The sequence below is a fragment of the Saccopteryx bilineata genome, chromosome 6, assembly GCF_036850765.1.
Source record: "Saccopteryx bilineata isolate mSacBil1 chromosome 6, mSacBil1_pri_phased_curated, whole genome shotgun sequence".
Classification (NCBI taxonomy): Eukaryota; Metazoa; Chordata; class Mammalia; order Chiroptera; family Emballonuridae; genus Saccopteryx; species Saccopteryx bilineata.
The window spans coordinates 62,867,094-62,892,441 of NC_089495.1; the positions used below are offsets into that span (position 1 = coordinate 62,867,094).

The 25,348-nt window shown below is 38.1% G+C and overlaps 1 protein-coding gene across 3 annotated transcripts; it reads right to left on the bottom strand.

Moving 5' to 3' along the window:
* Nucleotides 1-304: 304 nt before the first annotated feature.
* On the bottom strand, nucleotides 305-10,670 carry SLITRK5 (SLIT and NTRK like family member 5). Of its 3 annotated transcripts, XR_010726192.1 has the most exons (4): nucleotides 9,872-10,670; nucleotides 2,565-6,703; nucleotides 711-855; nucleotides 305-443 (listed from the first exon to the last, which is right to left on the bottom strand). XR_010726192.1 is itself a non-coding variant. In XM_066236800.1 (2 exons), the coding sequence occupies exon 2, from the start codon at nucleotides 6,693-6,695 to the stop codon at nucleotides 3,822-3,824; it is 2,874 nt and encodes a 957-aa protein (XP_066092897.1). In that variant the 5' UTR covers nucleotides 6,696-6,703; nucleotides 9,872-10,670; the 3' UTR covers nucleotides 2,504-3,821. The 3 variants fall into 3 exon arrangements, 1 of the variants encoding a protein (XP_066092897.1); XR_010726193.1 differs by lacking the exons at nucleotides 305-443; nucleotides 711-855 and having other exon boundaries at nucleotides 3,020-3,042; nucleotides 3,756-6,703; XM_066236800.1 differs by lacking the exons at nucleotides 305-443; nucleotides 711-855 and having other exon boundaries at nucleotides 2,504-6,703.
* Nucleotides 10,671-25,348: the final 14,678 nt, after the last annotated feature.

Genomic DNA, 25,348 nt, shown 5'->3' on the forward strand with positions numbered 1-25,348 from the left:
GTTGTGTGACATTGGAAACAACTTATTGAGCTCTTGAAATTAAGTGCTAGTTTTTGGCATTTCAGATGAGGACTAAAGTATTTTCACTCTTTTCCTAGTCCTACTGAAAAATAATGAAGAGAAAAAATAAGAAGGAAGGAGTAAGGAAATGGAGAAATGTAAGGAAAAAGAGAGTAAAAAAAGTATAGAAAGATTACACTCTCAAATTATTTTCTAACAACATAACTTAATAACAAGAACAGAATTTATAATATAGAGCAAGAAACTGGTGCATTAGATAAAGATTTTAAATTCTAACCTTTTCCACACTATATGTGGATGTTTGCATTACACACTAGTTTGATTTTCTTGTTGCTATTGAGGAAACAGTAGTGGAGTTGACTTGCATATCCAGGACATTCACCAAAATTTTCCACTTCACTTATTTAAAGTGATAACCTTGTCTAAAAAAAAAAAAAGAATGTGTTCTAAGTATGATATTTATGCTAAAATTGATTAACTTATAACTTCAATCATTAAACTGTAAATAATTTTGACTATTAGCATACAAATTATCCACATTTACACAGGATATATTTACTTTCTGAATTAATTTAAGTATTGCACTATAATTATACATAATAATAAAAATAAGATTTTATAATAGCTATCTGGGAATATATTTGTATGAGATTATGCAACATACAAATGGAACAAGCACAAAGAATAACTTTAGTTTGCATCCAAATTTTAATTGATGCCTGAAACATTACATATTGTTGTTCTCCAAAATTCTATAAAGAGGGTATGCAGGGTCCCTTAATCCAATCATATTCCACTGATACACCAAATGTAATTATTTATTCAGTGAACAACCTGAAAAACCAAAAATCAATTATTCAAAACCATATAATTTATGTTCTATTGTATATGTTCTGTGCTGGCAAGCAAATTATATATAAGAAAAAAGATAATTCATTATTAATTCTATCCAAGTTTCATGATTCCACATGTTAAAAGCTTTCCAGTTTATTAGAGAAATGATGTTTACTTTTATCCTCAATACCTCAATACAGTTGAGATAAATATCATTTAGAAAATAGAAGTAACCTGTTTTCACAAATCATATAATTGTTATTTTGAGATTTAAAAAAGTGTTGGACACCTTAGGAATAGTAAAGGTATACAAAAACCAGTTAAAGAGAGTGTATGTAATAAAATTATGTGCTATAGTGCTAGTTTGACATATTTTGTGAATCTCTGAAATACATCAATGGACTTTCTTTGGAAGCTACATCTTGAATTTCATGTAATTCTTATTTCCTACATTTTATGCATCAAATAAGAAAGAAAACCTAGTTACATGAAGGATTCCATTTTGTATTTTATAATTTATACAACACCACCATATCTACATAAAATAATATTGAGAAAGTGATTTTGACATTTTGAAAAGGAAAGTAACACCCATCCTGAAGAGAAATTCATTACAACGCCAATTGTAAAAACAAATGCTATTTATTTTTCTTTTCTAATCTTGTATCTAATATGGAGGAAGGAAATGAAAAGTAGAGATACATTTTTAATTTTTCATGGTATCACATGACATTATTAATCTTGTTCCTTTCTCTTTGAATAAAAAATTAGATGGAAAAATACGGCCTAGATTGGGTATAGTTTACTTCACTTGGCTGATTTAGCATTACTATATAAATATATATATTTAATTCCTCAGGGAAACTATTACCACCTGTTCAACCCGAATTGAAGCAGTTACTGTCAATTTACTCATGGGTGAATGCTGCCTCTTTGTGGCAAAATGCCATGGAGACTATTACTTAAACATAAAGTTCATGAACAGCCCTGATATTGTACTCATTTCAGGTGAGATTACAGAAAGACCCCCCCCCCAAAGCAAATAAATACATGGATCTTTAAGTTTCAAATTAATTCAAATATTTCTTACCCTTATACTAATCTCAATTCACTGGCAAATCTTACCCAGAGATGAACACCTTATACTCACCAATATTTTGAACATTTAGGATATAGATCAATTTGAGATGAAGTATCTATCATAAGTGTTGAAGGTAATTTTACACAGGAATATGTAACTATGGAAATTTGTAAACTAAATAAATAATATTGACATGACAAAAGTATATAATATTAGAAGAAAAACGAATATACAATATATTACTTACCATGCTCCATGTATTAGATGAATACTTCAGTAAGGAAAAGAAGTATATAATCAAAACTTCATTAATAAACACATTAAATAGTATGTTTAGAAAAACGTAATTCCATGAACCACTAAAGGTTTAATTACATGTCTATATATTTTTAAGTTTGATAATTAGTTGAAATATTTTTCTGTAAAGAATACGTTAGCTACTATGTCCTAAATTGTTAATAATGAAGATTCAGTCAATCACAGATAGCTAAAACTTTTACTCTTTAAGTAATCATTACTTCAATCCCTCATATTTGACATAGTTATCAAGTGTTTATTCAGAAACTATTTAAAAAATTACATGTGCTGGGATACATATAAGATTGTAACAACAGTAGCCCCATCTTACAGAGATCCTGTTTGTAGTTATCATCATTGCTTGCTGCCCAGAGGGATAAAGACATTGTATAGGTATTTGTACAGTCCATCATTTGGTCTTCTGAGGTGCCAGTACGCGTGGATCTGTACAAATGCAATGGGGTTTGGTTAAACAATCCAAAAATTGGCTACAATAGTAGTCAAATCAATATACATCATTTTGGTTGACTAATAAAAATACTTTGAAATTTTCTCTAATAAAACCAGAAACTTGCACCCGATTCTCACCCAAATGGCCCAATTAATTGCCCTAAATTTTTTTTATGTACATTGGGATACAATCAGTTTTAATTTTAAATTACAGATACAATTGTGTGGGTTGCATTGGCTTTAAAAAATTGTCATTAAATTCTCCATATTTTTAATGGTTTAAAATGCCTTACTGATATCACTGCAGTTTTGGAAATGCAGCTCCTAATGTAGTGTGACACCTCTGTGAAAATCATAGGCTAAATAGTGAAGGAAAGAGAAATGTTAAGTGTGCATATAAAAATAGGTGCTACAATAAAATATTTGTATATTTCATCAATAAGTTATTTTGACTAATCAGTTATGGATCATATAGCTCTGTAATTTTAATGATTTGTCCACATCTATGGTGATCCTTTCATGATCACAACACTTGTTTTTAATTCAAATGTCCAGAATGCATACAAACATCCTCGTAAAAGAAAGAAAAAGAATGCTAGGAGGGAGGCAAGGAGGCAGAGAGAGGAAGGGGAGGATGAGAAAGAGGAAACAGAAAAGAAGGAACTTTCCGTTCAAGTTGGGTATGTTTATCTCTCCAGAAAAGCCATTTAGACACACTCATGGCTTAAAAGGGGAGTAAGAAAGGGGGAGGGGAGAAGGGAGCAAAAGAGAAAGAGTAGAATCTATGCGCTGCCATCTTCCACCATTCTTAGTACTTCCAACTACTACAAAAAAAGACTTCGACCTTTAACAACTCATCCGCGCAGCAAACTGCTTTCCGAAAAGCCCTACTCTCCTCCCCCCCCCCCACGCAAGAGAAAGTGATGTGCTCAGTTTACACAAATGTTTCCCCACGTGTAAAATTAAAAGGAAATTGCACACCCTTTCAGTATCTTCCGCCGAAGCTGAGAATCTCGTGCCAAGGCACTTCACTCTAAACGTTGAAACAACACAATTAATCAAATGTGTTCACCGTGTGTGTCGGCTTGCTTGTTTGTTTGTTTTCAATGCAAAAGCTCCAAGGGAGTTTTCTTTGCTTTTAGAACTGGCTAAATGTGGTCTGTTTTTCCAGCACTTCGAGGTAGTCCGGCTCAACGTTTAGTTTTGCTTTTAACTCCAGATATTCGTTCCGGTTGGGTTCTACAAAGACAGCACTGGGGGGGCTGTAAAGCACCGGTTCCCGCAGCCTGCTGTCCCCTGCCCCCGGGTGCAAATACTGGTGGGGGCGTCTCAGGTCATAGTTGGGGGAGAAAGTGTAAGCAGCAGGGCTGCACGGGAACTTGGGGTATTCCGGGAGGCTACTGCCCGCGGGGGTGGTAGCGCAGTGTTTGTCTGGTTCTAAGATGCCCCTGTAAAAGCGGTCGGCATCCTGCACCGGCGACAACAGGTCCTCCCGGGGCTCGATGGTGCTGACGCTATAGGCGGGGCTCCTCAAGTGGTGGCCTTCCCGCCTCTCGTCGTCCGCGGGCGGCAGCTGCAGCTGCGGCGGGGGCTGCTGCGGGGGCTGCGGCGGCGGCGGCGGCGGCGGCGGCTGCTGCAGGTGGTGGTTGCTGCTGTAGGTGACCTTGAGCTCGTGCAGGTCTTTGTAATCCTCCACGGAGTTGCCCTCTCGAGAGCGGTAGATGGGATTTTTGCACATGTGGCCCAGCGGGTGGGGGATGTACTCGTAGACGTGGCCCGCGGGCGTCTTCACCTTGGGCAGCGAGGGCCCGCGGTGGTGCACGTGCGCGTGCGGGTGGCCGCCCGCACCGCCCCCGCCGCTGTACACGCTGTACTGCATGTTGAAGGAGCTTACGTCGGAATTGTTTGTGCTGGTGTGGTCGCTCTGGTTCTTCTTCCTGCGCTTCATAACCAGCACGAAGAGCCCAGCGGCCACGAAGACGGACATGATGAAAACCAGCAGCAGGCTGAGGATCAACACCGACAAGGGCACCGAGGACGCGCCTCCGCCTGCGCCCAAGCCCGCGGGGGCCCCAGTGCTGTTCAACCGCACGGTGGGGGTCACCGCGCTGGTCCTCACTGGGACCTGGACGGAGGAGGGTGTGGGCGTGGAAACGACCACGTCGGAATAGTCTGGGCAGAGCAGTTCCGACTTAATGGAGCGCATATCTGTCTCAGCGAAGTTCTTGGGCGCCTTGCAGATGACTTCGTCCACCAAGACACCCACTTTGAGCTGCTCGACCCACAGCTTCATGCCCACCACGTCGCAGGTACAATCCCAAGGGTTGTCGTGCAGGTCGATTTGGATGAGTGACTTCAACTGGTCCAGAACTCCACTCACCGGCAAGGAGGTGAAGTGGTTACTCCTCAGGTTCAGCCTGAGGAGTGTCAGGCTGGAGAAGACGCCTGAGGGCATCGTCTGCAGGAGGTTGTTATTCAGGAATAGCAGCTGTAGGTTGGGGACCGGATCGAAAGTCCCAGACTGAATCTCGCGAATGAGGTTATATTGGAGGAAGAGATACTGCAGGCTCTGCAGGCCATAAAACAACTCTGGGCTCAGCTTCTCAATCCTGTTGCCATTCAGATAGAGGCGCCTCAGGTTGGTGAGATCTCCAAAGGCGTGGTCCTGGATCATTGAGATGCGGTTGTTGCCCAAGTGGAGAAGGTCCAGCCCCGTGGCCTCCAGGAAGTCGCTCCTGCGCACCACCGCGATGTAGTTCTCTGTCAGATACATTTTCTTGGGGTTGTAGGGCTTGGGCTGCAGCTCTGCGATGCTCTCGATCTTTCGCTCCTGGCAGTTGACGTTGAGGCCCAGATCAGAGATTTGCAGGTTGCAATAGCACTGGGTGGGACACTCCAAAGGCACGGGAGATTTGGTCTGGTAGGCGATGCTGGGGCCAGAATTACTGTAGCTCAAGTCCTTGAAGGGCTGTCTAGAGGTGGGGCGCACCCTGGGCTTGTTGGGTTGGCGGGTCCCCTTAGGGGTTTTCAAAGGAGGTTTGTAAACAGCAGAGGAAGAAGTGGCCACAGAATTCACCGAAGCCGGGGTGGTGTGTAAATACCCCGTGGTGCTCAAAGGCGTCTGCGGCCTCATCTCGTAGTCTGAAATAAGTTTCCTCGGGCAAAGTTCCTGCTTGGACACTTCGTCTAAATCCCGGCCATGTAAGCGGAAGGGTGTCTCACAAACCACATCTCCCACCAGGGCCGAGTAGGAGATACTGTCCAACCAATCCTTCAGTGGGATCAGTTCACAGGAGCAATTCCAAGGGTTTTCCTCCAGCTGTAACTCCACAACTTTATCCATGTGTTGCAACAGCCCCACATAGGGCAAAAGTTTCAGTCGGTTTCCCCGCAGATCCAAGTGCGTTAAGGGCACAAAACGGAAGAGGTTGTTGGGTAAACTGGACAAGAGATTGTCATTGAGGATAAGCACCTGCAAAAAATGCAGTTTCCCAAAAGCATTGGGTTCAATGACACTGATGTAATTATAATCGACCTGTAGGTACTCCAGGCTCTCCAAGCCAAGGAATATATCATCACGAAGAAGTTCCAATTTATTATTGTTCAAATGCAGCCTCCTTAAACCACGCAGACCATGAAAAGCCCCGGTCTCAATGTCCTGGATAACGTTGCTACCCAAATGCAAAATTGAAGCCCCAGTATAATTGACAAACTCATTGGGATAAAGACGGTTCAAAAGGTTTCCAGACAACAAGAGGTGGTAGACTGGGAAACGAGGAGGGCTAATTTCAGAGAGGCTGATGATCCCTCGGTTTTCACAGCTCACAGTTAAAATGCCGTCCTTTTCCTCACAAGGACATGCATTGTCACAAATTTCCCCATAATAATCGATGGTTTCTGCACACGAGAGGACGAGAGATGTTAGAGCAAATGCTAGAGTCTGCAGCATCCAGCTATGCATTTTTCTGTGAAGGTCCTGTTCCAAAGTTACTGGGGGGCAGCAAGTGTGCATTTTACCTCCTGCAAGGGAGAAAGGGAAAAAGGAAACAACAGAATATGACAAAAATTTAAGGGATCTGCAAAAAAGTCTTTTTCCCCTAATACTATTTCTCTGAAATCCAGTAGGAGGGGCTATGAATGACATTCTCCCCTCAACATGGACATGCTCCAGATTTTATTAAAATCTGATATTCATTTTGATTTAAAGGTTGATTTCATTTCCTAAAGAGTACAGCAGGAAATGCAGCTCGTTACAAGATAAGGACAAGTTAGATAAAGTCCCATTTTAGTGTTCTTCCCATTCCCCCACCCCCCCCCTTTTAAAACCAATTCATAAATATACATAAAATGGCTGTCAGTTCAGTTTCATGGTTCTAATTTGAGAGCAAAAAAAAAAAAGAAAAAAAAAAAAGCAGCATTTACAAGATTCCCACCCAGCTACACCCAGCCCCTCTGCCTTTCTTTCAGAATCTCTTCAGTTAACAGTTCATGGTGAATGTCTCCTATTTTCACAGAGATTCAAGGAACCACAATACTTGGGCTATTTTAAACCCTCGTTCCAAATGCCAAGGTGGGAACCTAAAGAATACTTTTCAGAGGCATAAAGGATGCAAGATAAAGCATCAAAAGGACACAGAAGAAGCTCTTTAATCACCAATTGTCTTCAGGGGCTTTGAGTGGAGAAAAAGAAGTGTTCGCTTTGATGGTGGACTTCACTACCACGCTATTAAGCACATCAGCGTCCTAATTGCATGCACGGTGCCACTTAACAGTGCTTCTCAGAGAGCGCCCTGCGTCCATTTCTCCTCATTGATCATGTCAGCAACGCCACCAAACCGCATCTTTAAGCCACTGAAATAGTTCTGCGCGATGGATTCCAAAGAGCTCTGCGAAGGCATCCGCAAATCCGGTACACTTTTCGATACCTGGAGTTTATAGAGGACGTTCCAACTGCTTACCCGGAATCAGCTAAAAGTAAACCAAGGTCCTTAGCCAAAGTCCCCATTACCTCGGACTACACATCTGTTTACCCTGGTATGCAAACCTAACCCTACTGAGTTAGCAAGATTTGTACTGAGCTACCACCGCCCCAGCATCCCCATCTTTGGAGTTGCTTATTACATTTAATGTTCAATTCTTTACCCCCGCCTCTTCCCCCCACCTTGGGAAAAGGGCCCTTGGACTGATTACGAAGCCAGATAGGTGGTAGAGAGGGAGAACAGCAAGTGACAGAGGTCAGTGCTTTAATCTCCAAATTTCATCTCCCCAAGGAATCAATCTGATCTCCTCCTCCTTTTCTTCCCTGTACTCTTTTTGTCTTTTTAAAGGGTTCCTTCGACTTCCTACTTGGACTCGACAGCAGCAGTCATAAGGGAAAGGACAAATATGGAACAAGTGTGCGAATGCGTGTGAGTTCGTGTAGTGTTGATTGAAGGGAGGGACATTTGGTGAAAATGTTCTGCTGGGGAACCAATGCCTTTTCTTTGGTCAGCCTTTCCTTTGCCACACCACAACCGAAGTCTGATGTCGAATCGCAACACAAAACTGAGCCAACACGTTTCTCAGTCACGGGTTCAAGCCTGGAGACCTCGATCTGGATCCCCGAGGCGAAGCCAGCCCGTGTTATTGGCCTCTGCATTCACAGGCACACGTGCAATTATCTTGCGAATCATTCACGTTTGGCCACCCAGACGTGTGGAGACGAATCCGAATCCTAGTGTATAAACCTCGCAAGTATCCCCGACTCCCCTAAACAATGACAAACACTTCCAGGTTTAAGAGCGCCAGAAACACCACCGACTATGAAAGCAAAATGTTTACCTTGAAATTTCGGTTCTTCGCTGGATCAAATCTGCACAACCAATCAACCCAGGTTGGGTCCCCTCCCTCCCTCTCTGTGCTTCCCCGCCCCCATTCACCTCCCACCCCTTCTGACAGCCCATTGCAAATTGTGTCCAGCCGGTATTCAACTCGAGCGTCTACAACTTTAATTCAGAACTGGTTAGCCAGGGTCGAAGAGCTTCCTCTCACTCCACTCCTTTTCCCTTCCTCCTTGCCAGCAAAGGAGCCCGAAAATTGGAGAAAATAAAGTTGAATGAGCAGGGAAGGCTGACATGGTGACTCGAAAACACACCTCCGATGTAAATTCGCGGGTGCGCTGCACATTCTCAAATTCTCAGAATTTTTTTTTTTTTTTTTGGAAGGCGGGGGAACAATTTGCTTTTCTCCAAAGAATTTAGACCTTGGACCATCGTCCTGCACATCCTTATTAAGCAGCGTGGGGCCGGGAGGGTTGGAGCCCAGCACCCAGGCTCGACCCGCGGCTCCAGGCACAGCTGCTCCCACAGCCGCCCAAGCAGAAGCACCCGGAGTTCCAGGACGCGAGTCTCCCCCTCCCCCACACCGCCCCAAAGCGAAGGAAGGGGAAGGGGAGGAAGGAGGGGAGGGAGGAGAGGAAAAGAAAGGCACTCTGCCGCCACACACACGCGCGCACACGCGCGCGCGCGCGCACACACACACACACACACACACAGACACACACAGGCGAGCGCGCGCGTACACACACACACACACACACACACACACACACTGGAGCTTCTTTCGCAAAGTAAACGGCCGACTTACCCCTTGTCACTTCTTTAGGGCCCATTCATCGTAGCCACCCTTAAAAAATACCTCTTTGGGGTGCGCTCAGGGTTTCTCACGACCCAGCAGGGTGAGGAGGCAGCGAGAAGTGCTGTCCGCGCGGCTGGAGGAAAGGCGCCCGGACGTCGCTAACCTGGGGCCGCCGCCGCGGTGGCGAACGCGGGTTCGGGGCTCCCCAAACGGCTCTCCCCGGCGCTCTCCGCAGTAGTCGGAGCGGGCAGGGCGGTTGGGGAGGTAGAGGGGGCGATCGCAAGCAGCGGGCTGAGAAGGGAGGGGGAGGGGCGGCGAAGGACCCGCTGTAGAGGCGCCTCCGGGTAGGGGCTGTGAACGCGAGCCGGGCGGGGCGGGGAGGGAGCTGTTGGAGGAGGGGGACGCGGAGAAGGCTGCCTGGCACCGCCGGCACCGCCAACGTGACGGCCGGGGCAGCCGACCGTTCGCACTCGCTCACACTCACGCTCACTCGTACACTTGCTCTCACCCGCACCAGAGCACAATCGCGGTGTCCCCCGCACCCTTCACCCCACACCCCAGGCGGGTACTTACAGTTGCCATCTGCACAAGGGACAACTTTCTCCAAGCCAGCAGCGGCCGCCGCCCCCTCCAGCCGCCTCGGGTTCCTGGTACTCTCGGGCCTGGGTTCCCGCCGGCCGGCCCTTCCCTCCCCCCCCTCGGCTCTCCTCCTAAGTGTCTTCACCACATTCCCCTCTGGTCAGTGGCGCACGCCCGGGGACAAGCCAGAGGGAGAGGGGCGCGGGGGTGTGCATGCATTGCCTGCCTTCTTCTTGCAGCGCACACTGTACATGGTAGTGAGGGGGCGAGCGAAGGTGGCACCGGCCTTTCAGCTGCTCCCTCGGTGGCTGCGGCTTTTGCACGGTCCTCCACCCCCTGCGCAGCGGCGACCACCGCGCTGGGATCCTGCCACGGCGCTGGGATCCTGCCGCCGCTCTGCGGGTGCCCAGCCTGCGGCCGCCGCGGCCCCTACTTAGTATTTGTACAGCTCCCGCATCCTCTTGGCGGTTTCAGCGCTCCTGCTATCCTTTTCCCAGACGCGGCCCACGACCGTCATTATTTGGAACTCTCTATTTCCGACATCCTTTGCGGGGTCTGGGGGGACAGGAACAGCGTTGTTCTACGCCTGTGGCGTGTCTCCGCAGCCTGGCGACTCTAAAAAACTCAGCGAAAGTCGCGTCTTTTCTCCCGGACGCTGTGGAGGTGGCAGCGCGGAAAGCTTCGCAGAGATCTCTGAGACATCTGCTCCGATGCCGGCACAGGGCTCCGTCCAGTGCACTTGTTTATTGTCGCGCGGCTGGTACGAGCCAAGCTGCAGCAGACATGATGGGGGTCCGGGGCGTATCGCTCGCTTCTTGGCCGATAGATGGCAGCCGAGGGCGAAGGCGTCCCTGGCTAGGCTTGGGAGGCAAAATAGGAGCCCCCTTCGATGTCACATTGCAGGGAGACAGAGGAGTCTTGGATCATGTGCATAACACGAACGTGGGTCTGTGCAATCCTCGTATTGAAAAAGGAAGGAATGGAAGTAACCCCGACAGAGCCAAGCTTGTTGGTGGTCAGGCACAGCTTGATTCCAGCCCTGTGCTGATTGCCTGCCTTCCCCCTGCCACTCAGCATAATAAAGCCCCTGCTGCTGTCTCACGTACATACTGTAAAGGACCCTGAAAGAGGGAGTGGTTCATCCTAGCTGCAAACAAGGGCATTTTTTTTAATTAAAGAATTACTTTTTATAGGTGTGTCTGGGAGATACAAGAGAATGTGAACGTCTTTCGGAAAGAATATTTCTGAATACATTTGGTGTGTACTAAAAAGCTGGAACCCCCTAAATAAATGCAGTGTTGATAGAGTTTGTGGAAGTCACCTGCTAAACTCCACTAGAGTCATCTCTACAGTAAGTATTACTGGCTCTTTCTGTGAAATCAGATCTGCCCTCCCCAAAGGGGGTCTTTATATCCATAAGTTGTGTATTTCTAATGTTTGTAATATTAAATCTTCAGTCTATCCACTGTACAGAAAAAATAGAAAGTTGATCATAAGTGGCCCAATGCAGGCTGAGTGCACAGGTGTCTGTTCCTTTTCATAACTGGGTAGTTTTATCACTTAAATATTTTCTATTCATTTTATTTTGGAATTAATTATGTACTATATTTTGGAATCATTTTAAATATGAGTGATACTGTCTTCTTGGTTACATTTGGAATAAAATTGTGGTTTTGATATTCCGATTAAATATACAATTAATGTAGATTCTGATATATTCAGCCACAAACATATTTTCCCACATCTTCTGTGTATATTGAATTAGAAGGAGTTTTCTAGAGATGGTGAACATTGCAGTCTCCTGTGTTTTTGCAATATTTTTTGAAATTTCTTCTGATACTGTTTTGCAAATATTTTTTAGTGAAACCATATTACATTTACAACCATACTGTGTTGTAAACAATTTTATTTAAATTCAGGACATGTGCAAGAGAGAAAAGACGTAACCTGTGATATCAGATAATACAAATAAAATCTTTTAGAATTCCTGTTAAATTTAGAAATATTTGGCTTAGGAATGATAGTCACTTGTTACAGGTACATTCTATAAACCGACAACTTAAACTGCATTCACAAAAAGGCTTGTTACTCTATTTTTTACATTATCTTCAAACATGATTGACATATTTTAGAAAATTATTTTTTACAATATAAAATCAGTCTTACATTTTCAAAATGAAAGCACTAAAGTGTCATAATTTTAAAATTACATTTAATTACAGTTATAAACTTTTGTCATCTGTATATTGTTTTATCAGACATAATTTGTTATGTTATCTATAGAATTTTTGAAAAAACTGCCTTAATAAGTTACTGAACTTTTCTTTAGTTTGTTATTTTATTACTTACCAATATCTTTACAATTAAAATTCAATATCAGATTTTAGTTCAATATATAATTCTGCATTACTTTTATTTTAAATGTTTATTATCCTATTAAAATAAATTTTGTTGTATTAAGAAGTGTTAAACATATATGCAATTAATTTAGGTTATAGTTTTGTTAAAAACACCGACATTGAAAATATTCCAGTATGCTTTTTGTGGTTCAAATAAATAAATGATGACAACTTTCTACCATTAACTTAATATTAAGGATGGCCTAAGAAACCACCATTAGGATTTTCCACTAGGTGTCTCTATAAGCTGCTCTGCAGGATAGTGAATTTAGAGAAAATACTGTGACATAAAGAGACTACAGAAGAATTTGGGAGAGAAAACATAGGAATAAAGAAAAGCCTCATTTAATACTCTGCAGGCTCATATTTTCTTTGAATGTTGACTATTGCCTGCAAATGAAATAAATGAATCATATAAGAGTGATTAATTTTGAGCCAAGACCTTAACCAAAAGAACAAATATTATCTATGTTTCAGTCCATACCAAACAGTGTACAGTCATATGATATGCGTACTTGCTTTCATATAGTACTCAAATAAATGCACATGATTATATAAACACATTTAGAAACTAGAAGATAAAATGATCAAATAGATTTCTCCAGAAAGTCATTAATACTAAATTAAACATTATTTGAGTTGGTTGTGAAAAGCTGAGAATCATTGTCCAAATGGTTGTGCATATATTAATGCATGTTATAATCAGTTTATATGTACTGTCATCATAAATTCATTTTATATATGGCAATATACTGCTCACAAAAATTAGGGGATATTTCAAAATGAATATGAAGCGATAAAACATCCCCTAAATTTTGTAAGCAGTATATACTGGCATTAATTGGTGCAAATTATGGACATGACTTAAAATTTAAATTTAAATTTAAATTCAAACCTTAATTAGCTTACTTGTCATTTGAAATTAAAATATCTGAATTCATATTTATTATTACCTCAAATAATTGTTTTAGTTTTCTATGAGCTCTTATGTTAAATGGATTTCTTAAATATCTAAGATTCTAGATATTTCTTCTAATATAGAATTTCGGTGCTAAAGTCCATATTTATCTAAAATGAACTCTATTATGATTATGTTACTTTTGTGATAGTAACAACTAAGAAAGCTGTACAACCATATTTATTAATGACAAATTTTTCAGAACTAAATTATCTTTTTGATGTTTTTGAAATTGAAATTATATATATAACATACCCCTAAATGGAGAAAATTTTCTTCTGGGGGGTAAAACATGAATCATCATATATGATTGTTTCTCTATGCAATTGCTAAATTAAATCATATAGCATATGTTTTTGGTCAGTCTGGTACATTTAGAATCACAATAATCAAATATGTAATACAGTGATGTTTGTTATATCCAAAATGTTTCTTATAGATGTAGTTATTTACAGGCTTAGAGTATGTTTTCAGAGGCACAAGAGAAAGATGTGCATAAAATAGACATTTTTTCCTTGCTTCATGCAGTTCCTTGTAAATACACTCCAATATTTTCCTGCCAGAATTATGTGTTAAAACATCCTCTTTGGAGAACCAATTGGAAATATCTACCAGAACTTAAAATGTATATAGCTTTTGAACAGTTATATTTTCAGAAAGTAGTCTACAGGTGTACTAAAATATAATTCACAAACCAATATATAAGAAGATACTTATTCTAACAGTGGTTTGCACTTGTAGATAGTTAAGAATAGTAACTTTACCTTGGGCTACTCTTCTGCCTTTAATAACAGTGCATTTAAGAATACAGTTCTGTTGTTATTAATAGTGTATATAGCATATTTTACACACATATAATATATACATATTTAAAATACATATATATATATAAACTACACACACACACACACATATATATATATATATATATAGAGAGAGAGAGAGAGAGAGAGATAGAGAGAAAGACAGAAAGAGGGAAGAGGGAACCTTTGTGGAAAGATACACAAATTCAGCAATGGTATTTACCTCTTGGTAGAAGACTAAGGAGTTTTGAGTAGAATAGGGATTTATTTTTCACCCTATATTTTATATTTTACTATAAAATTTCATTCTACATGCACATTTCAGTAAAAAATTATCAAGAAAAATACATACTTGAAAAATAAAGAGATTACTTGGAAGAATGATATAAAAGATGATCAAGAGTTGGAGATGACTTGGCCAAATTAATCTCTGTCCCACAGTGCTCAAAACTATTATATTTTTATGACACATTGTTAGCAATGGAGACACTGAACATGTTTTTAAATATATGAGTGTTAGTTTGTGAAAATGGTTTCTCTTTACTACTCTTATAAGTGACATTTAATTCTAGCTGCCTATATTAATTAATGAAATATTAATTAATAAAAGCTAACTTCCATTATCTTGACTATACAGAATCATGCTGTGTAGTAACACCATTAGTTTTATTTGATATTCTTGTGGGTGAAGGAAAAGATCAAAATGATTCTCTAGAGAACATAAGTGATTATACTTGAAATTGTCAGCAGCAGATCTTTACTGCTATCTGCAGGAAAATGAGTGAGAGTGTAATTGTGACATTTTAAACATACAAATTTTCATCAGGCCCTGTTAGAACAAAGGCTGCTGCCATCTGGCTTATTCTCAAATTGAAATATGCACATTCTACTGGAAAAAGGCAGTTTTATCATATGGCTAGATTAACTTTCCTATGTATCTTCCTGTTAGAGCTATGGTTCATCCCTTGGGATCTACCTTGGTTTTTCAAAGTTTTAGTCATATTTAAGAAGCAAGTCCAAAGAGACTTCATGGTATACCAGTATTTTCTGTATTCTTTCTGCTTTTTCAGAAAAAAAATAATGATCTTAAAACACAATTTTATCACAAAATTTTCAGAGGAACCATTACTTATATAAGAATGATTAAGTTTACCATACTATAGTTAACTTTTTTTTTCCAAAAAGAGTTGCTTTTTATTTCCAATCCAGAAACTGTTAATTCATTCAACTCTAATCAGCTAGAATTCTTCATTCAATAGAAATTCCCATAATCTTTCTACCTCTCAAAATAAATCAGCCTTTCTCTTAACTCCAAAACTTTGTCTTATACTGGCCTTTCATTTAACAAGCTTTCCACTTTTGTCTATTGTTCTAGAGAATTTATCATAATTTTTCTTCAATCAGAAAAGTCTTCCCTTTTCACTCTAACCAAAATTGAATTTGCTCATTTTAAACAACTTATTGCATTATCTAGCGCTTGATCTAGCAGAGTGACCTATTTCTTGCTTTGAGTTGATTTTCTTCTGGCCTACATTATCATTCCTTATTGAGAAGAGAATTTTATTGTGTTTGTTACCTATAAATATTGAGAAAAATAAGCTCTAAAAACTGTGTATACAGAAGAAATACTTATCTATTAAGAATTTACTTATTAAACCAATATTTATTGAGAACCTATATTGTATTAAACCCTATTATGTTTGAGATAAAATCATTAGTTGATTTATGTCAGGGTAGCTGGATGATATCAGGGATATTTTGACTTTCTCACTAACCATCTGTGTTCTTTAGTCAAAACAAGAGAGCTACAATATATAAAACTGTTATTGCATAAATTATATACTTAATATTTTTGTAACATGCATTTGCTAGATGATATATCTGGAGATGAACGTTCTATGATGATGGAAGTAATCTGTAGCTGTGTTGTCAAATTGATATCCAGCAACCACATAGAATTATTGTAAAATTAAATTGTGGCTGGTGTGACACAGGAAATAGAATTTAAATTTTGGATTTATTTAAATTTATATTGCCATATGTGCCACATGTGGCTAGTGGCTACTGTATAGGATAGTGCAGACCTAGAATTTAAATCCTTATGAGGCTCAAACTATGTTTCTTCTACAATTTTGGGGATACTTCGAAAATACAATCAATATGAACAGCTGTACTCATAAGTGATGATGGTGATTATGATGCTTTCAATAAATAAGAACAATTATGATTCACAATTGGCAAGGGGCCTGATTCACATTTTGTTGAGAAACTCTAGTCAATTTTTTAAAAATTATATCTGGTGAGGGTCTCTATTCTTTTAAAATATTTCAAGGAATTTTACAGTCATTTCAAAAAGTTTTATTACATTCTTGTAACACCACTATCAAGCAGGAAGGTAGATAGGTATATAATTTTTGTTATCTATAGACTTTAATTAGATGACAAATGCCTTTTTTATGCACAATGAAGTGCTTTCTTTTTTTTTTTTTCTGAAGCTGGAAACGGGGAGGCAGTCAGACAGACTCCCGCATGCGTCCGACCAGGATCCACCCCGCACGCCCACCAGGGGGCGATGCTCTGCCCATCCGGGGCGTCGCTCTGCTGCGACCAGAGCCAGTCTAGTGCCTGAGGCAGAGGCCATAGAGCCATCCTCAATGCCCGGGCCATCTTTGCTCCAGTGGAGCCTTGACTGCGGAAGGGGAAGAGAGAGACAGAGAGGAAGGAGAGGGGGAGGGGTGGAGAAGCAGATGGGCGCTTCCCCTGTGTGCCCTGGCTGGGAATCGAACCCGGTACTCCTGCACACCAGGCCGACGCTCTACCACTGAGCCAGCTGGCCAGGGCCATGAAGTGCTTTCTAAAGTGCTTTTCTCCAGATCACCCAGTGGTATTTTTAGTAAAACTGCAAAGAAAGTTTAAATGGGTATTTAGAATTTTATAGAATAGGGTTTTTTTTTGTGCAAAGAAGCCTATTAGTAAGAAAAATGCACTTGAACTCTTGCATTTTATCTATTTGAATACAAAAGCCCTATGTTGAAATTTAGTGGTGTTTTGTATGATTAGAGTAGGCAGTTTGGACAGCGAATTGTAATTGGTGAATTTATAAAATGTAAATATGGCCTCTAATTTCCATGAAGGTCTGCATAAATCTTAGTTTAAATGACATTATATTTATATATTTAAAACAAATATGGAACAGCTTGGTAATCAGTCCCACTTACAACAATTATTATAATTTTTGAGATTTTTTAAATCAATGTATCTTAAAATTAGTAATAAAATTGATCTATATTTTCACTAATATACTCTCATGGACAAAATCAATATAGCTTCAAAAAGAGTATTGATTTCTTAAGAGTTAATTCCAAAATAAGTAGGAAGCCACCTGATCCAGAGCTGTAGAGAAGCTCTCAGGGATCTCAGCACCATTCTTAGCTCTTTCTTTGTATTAATTGTACACTTAAGTTTATGAAGACTCCTTTATTGGTAGTTCACATATATTATATACAAAGAAGTTACGTAGTAGAATACTACTCAGCCATGAAAAAGAAGGAAATCTTACCCTTTTTGACAACATGGATGGATCTGGAGAAAATTATGCTAAGTGAAATAAGCCAGTTAGAGAAAGACGTATAACTTCACTCATATATGGAGTCTAATGAACAAAATAAACTAACAAACAGAATAGAAACAGACTCATAGAGAACAGACTAACAGCTGTCAGGAGGGAGGGCTTGGGGTGGTTAAAAAGATGAAGGTATTAAGCAAACAAACAAACACCTCATAAACACTATAACAGAATGGTGATTCCCAGATGGAAAGAAGGGTGAAGAAAGTATAAGGGGAACAAATGGTGATGAAAGAAGACTGGACTTAGCATGATGAACACACAATACAATGTACAGATGATGTGTTATAGAATTGTACATCCAAAACGAATATAATTTTACTAACCAATGTCACCTCAATAAATTCAATAAAAAAAGGAATTACTGTGCTTTTTTTTTTCCAATGGACCATATGACTATCAAACTGGTTAATAACAAAATAACTACTAAAATGTAATCTTGAAGAAAAAACATATATAATTATTATTTTATAAAATGTAGACTTTAAATTATTTACCTAATTTTGAAATGTAAAGTTATCTTCATTTAAACAAATATTGGTAATCAATGTTAATTTGTGAATGGTGTACCTTCTTTGGGAAAAAAGTCTCTGACAGCTCAGATCTGTTGATTTTTACATGAAGCATTTTTAATCTTGTATTCAAAAACATTGCATCAGTCTAATGAAGCTTTTGTAGTAATACTACATTTGCAGTTATTGTCATATGACATATTACAATGCTTGATGCAATTTTAATTGATTTTACATATCCTAATAAATAACCAATTTGATTTTGAATAAGTAGTGTAAGAGTCATGATTCATTGTACAATTAATCTGCATCTTTAATTGCTATATTGTGCAAGTAGTGACTTTCATGCAAACAGGGTTTGATCAATGATTACTGCCACTTACTGGTTTGAAGATAATCAGAAATTTATTTCCAGGTATTTATATATTTAAAAGTATTTCAGTATAGTAATTTAATGGTACTATTTATAAGTATATATAGAGAAGGGAAACTAAACTGATATTTTCCCAAAAGAATAGGAATCTATTTGTTGAGATTTTAAAATTAATATTGTGATTTACACCCGCAATTAACATAAGCATCAGCAGGCAATTTATACATCATTTATAATCAAAATCAAAGGTAAATATACTGTATGCATACATACAACACATATATAAAAATTTACTATTTGCTCACTATTTTATTAGATTATCACCTTCTTTCATGTCATTATTACAAGTTTAAAGTGTTACTTTTTCTTACAAATAAAAAGACTGAGTTTTAAGGTGGTTTGGGAGTACTGCATATTCCATACAGGGAGTATATAGCAGATCTAGACTATGATATAAATCACCAGGGCTCTCAGTATTCTTTTTTTGTTTTGTTTTTGTTTTGTTTTGTTGTTTTACTTCACAATGCTAATACAAATGTACACTTTTGGCTTTTTACATAAGTTTAAAGAAAATTGAAAATAGCCTAACCAGGCATTGGTGCAGTGGATAGAGCATCAGCCTGGGATGCTGGGGACCCAGGTTCGAAACCCCATGCGTGGGCTCATACAGCCGCAAGCTCGCCAGCTTGAGCTCAGGGTCACCAGCTCAAGGATGGGATCATAGACATGACCCCCAGGTCTCTGGCTTGAGCAAGGCATCACTGGCTCAGCTGTAGCCCCGCCTACCCCCACCAAGGCACACATGAGAAAACAATCAATGAACAACTAAGTGGCCACAAGAATAAGTTCATGTTTCTTGTCTCTCTTCCTTCCTGTCTGTTTCTGTCTGTCTCTCTCTCAGAAAAAAAGGAAAGTAAAAATAATGTATATCAATTACTAGTGATTAGCTTCAATAAAGATAATTTCTAAGTGGCTTGTCATTTCTATAATGTGAATGTATTTAGACAGTCAACAGTAAAATTCCACTCCAATTACTAATACTAGGTAATATTACTATTTTAATTACTATAGTAACAATGTGTATTTTAAACTAATTGTGAAATATATTTATAAATAAACTCTCTATAATGATCTACCTTAAAGATAACAAAGACATTATTAACTATCAGAAATTATTGACACAATAACTCAAATATATAAGGTTCATAAAACAATACCTCTTAAATGTATACAGCATACTTTTATCTAAAATAGAAAAATCTTAAAAAAAATTTTTTTTCTATTTCTGAATTTTTGATTAATCTTTATTTTATAATTAATAAACCAGTAGTCAAGGCAAGCATTGTATACCTTAAAAAATCAATATTAAAATACTCAAATGGTTCCTGTAAGGGAAAAATTATATTAATCTTTTTATATATAAGTTTAGTTTTACAACCCCTTTTGTGACACAAACTTGTAATTTTAATAATTTAATATTGAAAACAGCATTTCATATTTTATAAATTAAAAAATACATACAATGAGAAAATTGCATGACTAAATTAAATTTCTTAATTAATGAATCACTTTAGTTTGTGAAAACATTAATTACAAATTACTTGCATCCACTCCAAATAGCTAAATTTTATTTTATTATGTTTTAGTATCTCACCTTAATCTTATTGATCATCTCTGTCAAATAGTCTAATTCCATTACAAACACAACATGGGTATCTCTATAAAACTCAAAGAAAATATCTGAATGCTTTGGTATGTCAGAATTTATTTCCTTAATGTAAGTAAAATAATACATGGGATGATTTGACATAATTATGAGTCTCCAAATATTTTAATTTTGTAAATATTAGATTCATCATTTACTGTCAATTCATCTGTTTATGACTATGTTGAAATAAGTATGTGTGTAGAAAGAAAGAATACAAGTATCTTGTCCACTTAAGCAATTCATAACTTTTCTGACCACCTTCTCATAATATGCACCCAGAGAGTCTGCAGCAGCACTCGAGAATGCATCCTGGTATTCTTCCAGAAACTGTGTCAAAGAGCCATGTCTGCATTTACAAAGAAGCATTCACAGCTGTCAGAAGTTAAATGTCCATGAGACTCATAGTACAGCTGCAATCCTTCCAGTACGCTGACAATATCTGTGGAAACTAGAATTTGATAACTAGATCTTCCACAGAAAATGATATCACAGAAAAATGATAATCCTTGCCTGATAGGAAATAATTATTTATTTGCAGCAGATGAAGCATCATTGTCCAGCATTACTTAGCCTGCAGTACTTTTGCAGCTAATTTTCACCACCAGGGAAGCTACGCTTGCGGCAATAAACTGTCAATGAACTTCTTGTAGACAAACACCTGCAGACACCTGCTAGTAGCGTACATAAGATTTAGGATCACAGAAATTCTAGTATAAACCAAACTGCAAAAGCAATGCTGGGTGAGAGTGAGTGTGTGAGACCATGCATAACTGAAGAAATGCAGACCTGAATATGAATTTTGTGGTTCCATTTATGCTTGAAGAGACTGATTTTTTTTCTTCTGAAATGTGTAGTATAGCTGAGCAAAGTAATAGAAAAGCAAGCTACATTTGCAAACAAGTTTAGACAGTCTATCCCAATTTATTATCAGGTCTTTTCAGGTCAAATGATTGCAATGCTGAAAATGTTTAGCCATATACCCTCAATGTTATCGAGACAGTCATTGAGACATTGAAACCATGTTTTAAAAACGTTTAATATACTTTTAGAAATTATCTGAAAAATTCTGTAGATTATAAATCTTTGTTTCAGTAATAGATTAGGTAAGGTCCAAATGGAGGTAACGGATTAGCTCATTTTGGGGTAACTATTCAACATGGTTGAATGGAGAAACCCATTTGGAAATGTATCAGTTTATAATGGTTGAGTCACTTAGCAGAACAATAGTTTCTAAATATTTAGATCTGGTTCTCAAAATCTAGTAAATTATTGAAGATTTATAAGGGAAAAATTTAATCACATCTAAAAATAAAATCAATTAGAAGCATTTTAATGTTAATTTTGAGGAGGGTTTGCAATTGTGGGTATGAAAAGTAAATAAAAATTGAAGCTTAATTTAATTAAATTTTAAAAATGGTGAGGGCTTTGTAGTGTTCATGAAGTTCTACACCCTAATGTAAAGGACCAAGACAGCATAAATATTTTAATGAAAGTGCACCATTGATTATTTGGAGAATTAGATTGATTTCTCAATTTTCTGACTCCTTACTGGTATATGTTACAAAAGTGACTTATTCTGAAAAGCATAAAATAAAAATACACCACTAACAACCACAAGTTTCATGCCAATATGGCAGTATTCTATGTCATTTGCATAAGAACTTCATTTACTGAATTGATAATCAGATAAAGCTTGGTTTATTGAAGAACTTCTTTATACAAAGTAAGATATAGGTAAGCTATTAAGCTGTAGTCTTACCATGTGTATTTATTGACAGTGAAAATCAAGCCAAAAGGTTAACTTTATGGGGATAAATAGAGTTGGTCTGTGATGCATATATCCTAGAATTCTGGTTACATATACATTTTGCATGTTAGATCAGTGTTTTTCAATTGTTGGTCTGTGGACAATCTGCAATAGTTAACTAACCTGTTGTATGAAGATTATAGGCCCAATGATATTTCTGGAATTCACTTTTGTTCAGGGTAATTTCTGCCTTAGCTGTTCCTGAAATAATTATTTTATTTTCACTGGTCCCCAAGTATAAAGAGGTTGAAAACCACTGAATTAGTTCATGCTTAGGGTACCCTTATTCATATTAGGGACTTGCATCTGTACATTTCTGATACCAGCTAATGCACTATAAGAAATTTATATTGCAGGTTTTTTCTTTTTTTGGTGAATTTGATAACATTTTAACTGAAGACATAATAAAAATGTAAGTATTTCCCCAAATGGCATTCAGGAAAGGCACTTTAAGGAGACTGAGCAAAAATCTGAAATATATGGTGCCTTTTTCTTCAAATCATTGTTTAGAAAATAATAGGCTTAAAGTAAGATGTTTTTCATTGCATTTTTATTCAATAATTTGTATTTAAAATAGATTAATTTAATATTTTCAAACACAGAAATACGGAGTCTTTTTAGATTGCATTGCTGCTTTTCCCTCTGTGTAATGGACTTATTCATAACTAGTAAAGTAATTGAAAAACAGAGGTTTGGATAAGCATTCCCTTGGCCCCCACTCAACTTTGTCTTTCAGTAAATACTTAAGATAGTGGTTAATTTACTTGTATCAGATAATACTTACATTTGCTGTGAAAATTAAATGAGATAATTTATACAAAATGTTTAGCATACTTCCCAGCGTATTGTAAGCTCTTAATAAGTGTCTTAATAAATGTTAACTATTATTATTGTTTTTGTTGTCAGTTGGTACGAGCACCAACATAGCTTGAGTCTATGCTGTAAAGCAGGGGTCCCCAAACTTTTTACACAGGGGGCCAGTTCACTGTCCCTCAGACCATTGGAGGGCCAGACTATAAAGAAAACTATGAACAAATCCCTATGCACACTGCACATATCTTATTTTAAAGTAAAAAAAAAAAAAACAGGAACAAATACAATATTTAAAATAAAGAACAAGTAAATTTAAATCAACAAACCGACCAGTATTTCAATGGGAACTATGCTCCTCTCACTGACCACCAATGAAAGAGGTGCCCCTTCTGGAAGTGCGTTGGGGGCCAGATAAATGGCCTCAGGGGGCCGCATGTGGCCCGTGGGCCTTAGTTTGGGGACCCCTTCTGTAAAGCCAAGAGTTGGAGAAGCCTGCACAGGACTGTAGTGGAGGTTTTTACCCCCTCATTAGAGATATTGTTCAGGACAAGTTGCATTCCTTATCAGCTGACCTTATTAGTTATAGATTTATAGGACCAACTGTCTGCCATTGATTAAGTGGTTGATGGCTTGCAGATTTCACCAGCTCTTTTTGGCTACCAGAATAAGAAAATAGGAATGCTTGCCAGACCGCACTTCCTATGATGAATTTTATAAAACTCATGCATGTAAATTGTTCCAAAAGGCCTGGAGGACAGAATAGAGGAGAAACTACAGTTTTGTATCTTGAGTTTATAACATCATAAATAATACAAAATTGTAATGAAATTGTATGGGAAGTTAGGTTTGAAAGTAGAATATAGTTTGATACACTAAAGAAATTATAAAGTAATTCTTATAACTGTCTTCATGATGAGTATGCATTTTATATAAGTTTAGAATAAGTTTAGAATACTGTAGATATAAAACTGAAGGTTAATTTTATAACAAAACCCCACAATATAGCCAATTGAACTTACTAGAAATATTAAACTTTAGTGTAAATTTTTTAGTTTATTATATATATATAACATTATATATCCATACCATTAATTCAAATTATTACTCTGCTGTAGTATGTGTGCAAATATATTTCAGAAATGTTATAGTTTTATTGCTATTTTTATATATTTTGCTTGTATATTTTGAATGATTTTTTTATCACCCTGAGCTTATATTTTAAGCAATCTTACTAATCTCAAATTATTTGTTTATTTTTTAATGCCTTATTAAAGAAGTACTTTTGTTATGTACAATTTTCAAGCCCACGATTATGACCTTCAAAGTCACATATAATCAACAGAATGTGTGTGTTCTTGGAGAAAATACTGACTAATTTTTATTTTATATTTAATAAACCAGTAGTCAAAGCAAGCATAATATACCTTAAAAAGTCAGTATTAAAATACTCACATGGTTTCTGTAGGGAGAAATCATATCAATCCTTTTTTCTTTTTTTTTCTCTCTCTCTCTCTCTCTTTTTTTTTTTTTTTTTTTTTTTTTTGTATTTTTCTGAAGTTGGAAACAGGGAGGCAGTCAGACAGACCCCGCATGTGCCTGACCCAGATCCACCGGGCATGCCCACCAGGGGCGATGCTCTGCCCATCTGGGGCTTTGCTCTGTTGCGACCAGAGCCATTTTAATGCCTGAGGCAGAGGCCACGGAGCCATCTTCAGCGCCCCGGCAAACTTTGCTCTAATGGAGCCTCGGCTGCGGGAGGGGAAGAGAGAGACAGAGAAGAAGGAGGGGGGGGTGGAGAAGCAGATGGATGCTTCTTCTGTGTGCCCTGGCTGGGAATCAAACCCGGGACTCCTGCACACCAGGCTGATGCTCTACCACTGAGCCAACCGGCCAGGGCTCAATCTTTTTATACATAAATTAAGGCATACAACTCCACAGTTTTTTCTGACATAAACTTGTAATTTTAATAATTTAATATTGAAAACAGCATTGCATATTTTCTAAATTAAAAAAGAATACATACAATGAGATAATCTCATGACTAAATTAAATTTCTTAATAATTAATGAATCACTTTAGTTTGTGAAAATATTAATTATAAATGGCTTGTATCCACTCCAAATAACTAAATTTTATTTTATTATGTCTCAGTATCTGACCTTAATCTTATTGACCATCTCTGTCAGTCTAATTTCATTACGAATCAACATGAGTATCGCCATAAAACTCCACAAAGAAGAATTTCGGTGCTTTTGATGTAACAGATACTGCTTTAAACAGCAAGCTGTAGAATAACTTTGAGCTCATAGCTGTAGAGATGGAGTTTAAGCCACACAAATATGCACTGGCATACTAGCAGAGAGTGGAAATGATAAATGTATATTCCTTATATGAAGTAACCAATTTTCAAATATCAGAGCATAATAAAATGCACTAATCATAAATGTTAACCATGAAAACATTGATTTTTTTT

Excerpts from the sequence above, each read along its gene's own strand:
- SLITRK5 (XM_066236800.1), bottom strand. The coding sequence starts at position 6,695 with ATGCACACTTGCTGCCCCCCAGTAACTTTGGAACAGGACCTTCACAGA.